This window comes from Macrobrachium nipponense, chromosome 21 (assembly GCF_015104395.2).
Source record: "Macrobrachium nipponense isolate FS-2020 chromosome 21, ASM1510439v2, whole genome shotgun sequence".
Lineage (NCBI taxonomy): Eukaryota > Metazoa > Arthropoda > Malacostraca > Decapoda > Palaemonidae > Macrobrachium > Macrobrachium nipponense.
In genome coordinates, this window is record NC_087212.1 from 9,946,722 (window position 1) to 9,954,616 (window position 7,895).

The window sequence follows — 7,895 nt, forward strand, 5'->3', positions numbered from 1 at the left end:
TAATTTATCGTACTAAGGCAACCGAAAAAAAATCTGCATATTTCTAGAACCACTTCTCAGGTGTTATACCGTAAATTACAGTGATAAAAATCACAGTAATCAACCAACAATTAATAACCACTTTTTATTAATATTAATGCGTACATATCTGAACTTGACAAGAAGAATAATTATTTGTTACGAAATCATCCAAAGAACAGACAGAAGGCTCGTAGGCCTAGGTGGAATTACATGGCCCAGGTAACCACAGACATATAAAAAGAAATACAAAACTAAAAACAAACGAACAAATAGGTAATGACTATATAAAACGAAGACAGCAAAACGCGAAGTGGTGAAAATCAAGGTGGCTAAATGCTAATAGATATACCACCGAAACGTGATCATACGACGCCGGCTGTACTCACAGATTCGATTCTGCTGGCCATGATGAGTTGCCAGACGCTGCCATTCACAAAATCTTGGGCTTGAGATATTATCCGATCCCAACTTCCTCAAGGACACGAGGGTATAGTTACACTTCATTACTTCGAAATAACCTTTTAGTTTAGTTATTTATTTATTTATTTATTTTTGTTAGATGCTTATAAGTGCCCGCAAAATGCAGCTGAACACTGCTTGGGTTAGTGCCAAACCGAGCCGATAATTGATTCAGTATATCAAAGGAAAGTGAGCCTTTTAATGCTGAGTATGTAAAACCTTATAAGCAAGCTATAATCATTTAGGCAACAATTAAGTTACGTAATATTCTCTCTCTCTCTCTCTCTCTCCCCCCCACCTCTCTCTCTCTCTCCTCCTCCTTTAATCTCTCTCTCTCTCTCTCTGCTTTAATAATCTATCGATTTATGCAGCAAAATACACACAGGGTGTCCATAAAGTCCCAGTACCATTACAAGAATTTATTGCTCAGAATGGTACTGGGACTTTATGGACACCCTGTATATATATATCTGAAATGTCATCTGGCCAAAGAGGACTGCATTATGGAAATCTATTCATAGTAGAAATTTAAACATTTACAAACCCTTACAACTGCATAACTGTCACGCCAAAAGCGCATGTATCAATTTCAAGATGACTCAGTGTCTTTGTCAACATCGACAAAGACCCCGTCAGCATTAACCAAGATGTCTGAAAGGGCGGTGCACTGAACTTACAAATCACTGTAACTTTAAACATTCATTTTTTTTAACGCATCCGTTACTTTCCTGTGAAATGGGAATACTTAGGCCTACTTGCTGTGATGGCATTTCATTATAATTATATTATCCATAAAGTACATATATCTCTCTGACAGAAGGTAATACGCCAATGAGTCTAGCTGACACGAAACTAATTAGGCTATATAGTCCAAACCAATACAAAATCTTGGCCAATCTTTACGCAATTCCCGCTGAATTAAACGCAAACAGGGTAGCATAGTAGATATAGACCGATGAAACCATGACTCTCTGGGGGGGGGGGGGGGGGGGGGGGGGGGGGGGGGAGGGGGGGGGGAATAAGATCACTGAAGATCACTGTGAAACTGAGATATTGACGCCGTTAACTGGGTATGACTCATCGGTTCCTCAGAAGATACGCGACTCAGTGTGTGTTTACTGCAAAGGCTTAATTTTCTCATCCTAGAGAATGAATACCGTATTCTCGTCACTTGTGTACTTAAGGCTGAAGAACGCTTTAGCAGCCATGGCAACAGGGCTGATTTTAATGAGGTTTTTATTAATCCCAATTAGGCCTAATCAGTCGTTCAGCCTAAATAAGCTACGTCATCGTAGTACAGAGAAAATAAACAACAAAATGATCTATAAATTAACACGTAGGACAAAATTATTTACCCATAAGTCCTGCTCATAACGTGGAATATGAACCAGAGTCCCACCAAATGATGAGGCTCAGCCATTATTGCTATGAACTGAGAGAGAGAGAGAGAGAGAGAGAGAGAGAGAAGAGAGAGAGAGAGAGAGAGAGAGAGATTTAGAGTTGAAACGAAACTTTACTTAGAAGTACTATAGGTCCTTCAGCATTTCTTGTGTGTATAAAGAGAGAGAGAGAGAGAGAGAGATGAGAGAGGAGAGAGAGAGAGAGAGAGAGATGAATTACAGCAGTATCCCGTCTAACTGCCTATCAAGCAAGGAAAAGCAAGCAAGCGCTAAAACAAGAACGTAATCTCAATAACAACTCTGAACTAAGAGACCAAAAATACTATACACTTGAGATGGGGGAAGAGCTTTGAAGGATGGCTGACGTCCTTGGAATCTGCAGCTGCGGAGAGAACGTCCCTATGATCGCTAAATATGGCGTCCAATGGATGCCGTTTTAGCACGATAATAGTACTGCAACATGTGATCATTCTGTCTAATAAATCTACTATGAGATTCAGGGCCTCTGTAACACGGTTTTTTCGCAATAACTTTTATCTATGCATTTCATATATATAACGCTTATTCAGAATACATATTATATCAACACATAAATTTGAGGTGTATTCTGCACTACGTAGGTTAAATAAATTTGGTACTTATAATGTAAAAGTGACCTTTTTGAAGACGGGCCAACTTACTCAGAGAAAAGGTTTCGAACGCACTCGTTACGTAACTTATGACATCATTTCTTCCCTCTTTCTTCTTGATGGATGATTGGCTATACGTAACAAAGGCTAAAACCTCTGGCAACAATGACATACAAATTTAATACAAGCAAAGCAGTACACCTTTATGAACTCTGGAACCCCCTCCCCACTGATAATTGTCATAATGAACAAACAACCAACAAAATATGTTTAATAAATACAAAAAAAAAACACTTCGATTATTAGTCTAACTCCAAAATAAGTTTCCAAAGAAATTACAGTCTACTTTATAGGTCACAATCAGATTGACAAGATGTAGGGATTAGTTGGTAATTACCAAAAACATAGTAGACAAGCTGATTTGATAACTGCTATATCCAATGTCAAGCAATTTTTATTTATTGGCTATCTACCTATTTACTGAAAAAAAAAAATAGCCGGTACCGTATATTGGCTTAAAACTTCACCAATAATTATCCTCAATGGTGGGACTTCATGAGGCTCCACCCACTTTCGCCTCGTTATAATTCAGGATAACACTGAAGACTACACCATGGCATTGTTGTATTAGAAAATTTAACTTCTGGCTATAAAAACTGATTTATCGAGTAGTTGTAAGAAGTGCTAAATGATCCTAACAAGGATCCCAGCAGTTGGTCTAAACGTTTAATTTCATGCATATACTGCTATACTGTTGCGGCACTACTGCTACAGTAGTATTACTACGCTAGCACTGATAACCCCACCCCCATCTATGTATCGTTCCGCCATTCATAAAGTCTTTGGGTTTCAGAGCCGATGGCATTTCTGTGCTGGTGGATGGGCGGGGCAACATTTAGTCAAAAGGTGTTTGTTTACCTTGCTTACGTAATGAATGTTTTTCGACTCTTGCTCGTAATCATTGGCCATGGCGTCGGCAAGATCATTTTTACTCTATAAAAATTAAAAAACTATCGGGTTTAAGTTTTGATAATGCTGACAAAATTTGTGTGTGGTTGTAAAATATACATATGTCAACTTTCAGCTACATCCGATGCTTTGACAAGGAGCAAAGTCCAAAAAAAACCGTGTACAGAGACCCTGAATCTCATAGTAGCACCTAAAGTTAAACATGAGACTAACGCGATGTGTTTTCTGCCAGTCTCACAGTCATGGGGAAGTACTAGGCCTATTCATTTCACATTTATCGTGTTCTTTAAGCATGGACGATGGACGGGTATCGGGTTGCGAGTACCACTGGGCGTTGCAATAAGAAAAGATGGAGTAAGAGTGAAATTATTTTGCCAAATGCCCATGCATCAATTTTGCATGCTACCCAATTCGTTCAAGAGCCCATATGACAATTATTGCAACATTTCGTGCAAACTACACCTACGTATAATTCTGTGACAGCACAAAAATAAGGACAATGGTCATATTACTGACTTGTTTATTGGGGAATTATTGTCAAAACTGTTAAACACCGTTAAAATGTATTAAATTTTCGAAAATAACATTCTTAAATTATTGGTAGGCCTAGGCAAAAGCTAATCGTGAAATATATTTTGTTAAAATTATATAACAAGAAGCGTTTCCATGATCAGTTATATAATACGCAAGTCCGATGGGCCGAGAAACGCAATATAGCTATCTCTTCTAGCCCAGGTTGGAAGGAACTTAAAAACAAATGGAGGAAAACACTTATCGCAAAATAACTTGCCACAAAAATACAAGAATGAACTGCCATGCAAAAACTTGGTTCATACATCAGGCTACAAACAACGATCACATAAGATCTTGAGTACTTGATCGTCTGCTACAAATGACGAACATTCTTAACAAAGACTCAGTATACAATCAGGGTGTTACAGAAATTATGATGTTCGCATAGACACTATGAATTTAATATGGCAAGTCACCCTTTTCCTCTGTTTTAAAATGACGCCCAAATTACTTCCTGTTGCGATACAACTAGGCTAAGTCTAACTATACTGTATTGTACAGAGTGATAACGTTATCAGCGATAAAAATCCCAAGGTACATAGGAAAAACACACTTAAAACGTATCAGTGTACTACGTAAAAAGCTTTATTAACTTTTTTTCGGTACGGTATACAAAAGCACTAGGTATAGGTAACTCAACGTTAAATTGTTCTTTGGTAGACCTTCGAATTAATTTTGATAATTCATGTGAACGCCAAGATTCTATCAGTTTTTTCCTCCTACCATGTTCCTGTCCTAATTAAAATGAATAAATAAATAAATAAAATAGGATCTCACTCTATACCTACAGTTTCGGCATAATTGTAAGTTCCACAACGAATCATTTGCCTAATTTTTCCTACAAGGCTATATAATTCTTCAACAAGCAACAAAACACTGCATGATTGTAGTATAATGCTGCAACTCGAAGACATTCAAACATGCAACAGCTAATCACTTCTAATCAAACTAATAAAGGGATTATTCACGCACTTACACATACACACTCACTAAACAATGAGCGTACATGATCACTTCATAAAACAAGCATTACCTTGTGATCCCAAAACCACTATTTTTGCGCCGACAGCCTTCATGGTTCCTCGCACGTATATTTCTCAAACACCGAAGGATCTGGGGCGATTATTTATGCTACGTATCCTGCAGGAGGACTCAATTTTTAGGTCCTTCGAAGCGTTTCGCAGACGTAAACCATTTGGGCATGTAGGAATATATACACACTATTTTTAAGCCCGTTTCTTCACTCACTCGAAATACCCACCCTTCACTTAATATGAACAGGCGTTTCCTGACTTTTTGTTATATGCCGTAAGTTTAATGCGTTAAATAATTATACACGTTAACAAATAACTTCGGGAACTCGTTTTAACAAACTTGGATGTGACTTGGTTAATCAAAATTTACGTTTCTTCCGCCGTTCCACAACTACGTATGACACTGACCGTCCCGACGCACGAAGCTTACCCTACCACCTGCGTTTGACACAGTTGCCAAATAATATTTTTTCTTTAAGCATCTCCAACCGCGTATAATATTTCCCTCTTTGTAAACAATTACTGATGCTTTTCTTCTTTCTTTCCTTTTTTAAAGCTTACCCCACCTAATTTTTTCTTTCGAAGATAACTCAAGAGCAACGATAAACCTTCCTACTTAGCAGCACATGCGATGTTTATAAAGGCCTTTTTGGTATCTAGGCCTTTTAAGATGAACGATTAGCATGTAGGATGCATGGAAATGTAATTAGAAATTTGTTCATTTATTTCGGTGAATTGCTAGTCCCACACTCCTCGAATCTGAACGATGATGCGGCACCGACCACAATGTTATCAAGTGTTCTTTAAAAACCACATAATATGATGACGCTTCAACCATAAATCTGATCTCAAATATCTAGAGTATATTCAAATGATTAAAGCAAAATCAATACATATATCAAATACATTCTTCGCAGAATCAATATTGTCATCAAATGTTGATAATGAATGAACTTAATTTTCACGTTGATGGGAATAAGAAATCGCCGAAGATATTACTTCCTGGCCTTTAGTCACAGATGACATCCGTGTCCCCTGAGTTTGAGTAACCACTTGTTCAATATCTGACATATATTAATAATGATATGGCCATCAGTTCTCTTTCACTCTTAAGTACTTATCTTACTGAATAACATTATATAATGAGAAGTATTTTTCATCAACTCTAAATCAAAAGAGTATTTCATAATTTTAAAAAAAAAATGGCAATACTTAATTGGCAACGTTTAACTCTTGCCAAAAGGGCAAGCGGCAAAGTTCACTTTGGGACTGAACGGAACCATTATAGATGCATCGTAAGGAGACGTTATACTGTACCAAGCGACCTCGATCATTCTTGCTAATAACCGGACATATTACATCGGCATCCGCCCTATCTTATTTCAAGAGCACACGTCCGTTGCAATTGCTTGTTGATGATGGTTGCTGAAAAAACTTGAGCAGTTTAATGCTACAACCTTATCTTTTGAGTGAGAAGAATAGTACTAAATGGTTCAACAAAGTTTAATGATCTATATGGGTCTTTGGCATAAGTAGATATTTTGGTTGATTCACCTTCAAGGGAAAAATAAAAAACAATTAGCTACGGCTTTTTCCACATTTTTTTTATTAACGAATGACCTATGTTTACATTTCAAGACTGGCTTTATTTGGAATTAGTCGTTTCGTTCCAAGACCTGACAAAAATGAGATTTTATTTTTTTATTTATATTAAAACTCTGTCTACATAGTCTGTCATCTGACATTTATCCATGTGCTGTTCTTCTATATTGCCTTCAAACGCTTACCTGCACCATCTTATCAAGCCTGTTTTACTCTGAAACCATTTACGTATATTCTGCAATTAAATCTCTTTTATATTCTGCTATTAAACCCTCTATACTCTGCTATCAAAACTTTATTCACATTCTTCTAAATAATTTCCAGTCATCAATCCATATATATGATGTTCTATGAAAATATATTTAATTTACCACAAAAATATATGAAACTTTATTCAACCTTCAAGAAAGTTGTGGAGCAAATACTTTATATTTTTCAGCTTGATTTCTAGCTGAGGATACCCAGCTTCTAGTTGAGTGATTATGCCCGTATAGGCCTGGGCACGGGCGACCAGTCTGGCCTTCAGGGACAGCTGAGCTCGTCAGAAGGGCGGCCAAGGTTTTGTAGCGACCTTCCTTCACCAGCCGTCAGATGGCGAAGCCGCGCGCTTTGCTCCTGAAGGCGTAGTTGTTCTGTGCGGGAGAGTAACGTAAAGCAATGCTTAATTGAGGAATCAATAGGCCTACCCATGAAAAAATTACATTACAAATAAATTATATTATTCACCAGGGAGGCTGACAACCTGGTTCGATAAAGATTCGGTCTAGGACGACCGTACCCCTCGGAAATGACCCACCTCCTGCTTCTTGACTAGCTTCTCCTCCAGGTGTTGGGCTGCCTCCTGCAGTAGTCGCACGTTCTGGGCATAGAGGCGCTCTTTCCTGTTGCACTCGTCCTCCAGTCGCGATCTCTCCTGCTTGGCATCTTCTGTGGCACCTGGGTTTCACTCAGATGCTGTGGGGGATTTGTCGCACTGACTGACTGAACTGATGCCAAGACTGGGGAGCTAATAATTCTTTTGTTTGAGGAAATTAAGTTTATTTTCATTGGTAAACTTGAAAGTCCAGATTTGTATAAACAACAATGATCTTTATATATCACGGGACCATAAAGCTTTCCTTAATAAGTCTAAGGTTACTGGTTATGGCATTACAAAGACACTTTGTTTACTGTATCTGCATAAATCTGTAAAAAAAATCATGTATTTT

The 7,895-nt window shown here is 37.8% G+C and overlaps 1 protein-coding gene across 3 annotated transcripts in view; it reads right to left on the minus strand.

Moving 5' to 3' along the window:
- The window catches only part of LOC135197770 (ras-related protein Rab-21-like), a 120,729-nt gene extending 115,363 nt beyond the window's left edge, over positions 1–5,366 (minus strand). Inside the window, exon 1 of one of the 3 annotated variants that reach the window (XM_064224863.1) lies at positions 5,085–5,366. In XM_064224863.1, the coding sequence (XP_064080933.1) occupies positions 5,085–5,127 (43 nt within the window). In that variant the 5' untranslated portion in view covers positions 5,128–5,366. Of the gene's footprint in view, positions 1–407; positions 541–2,208; positions 2,366–5,084 lie in introns of those variants that run through there. The other 2 variants (XM_064224860.1, XM_064224861.1) reach the window with 2 other exon arrangements.
- Positions 5,367–7,895: the final 2,529 nt, after the last annotated feature.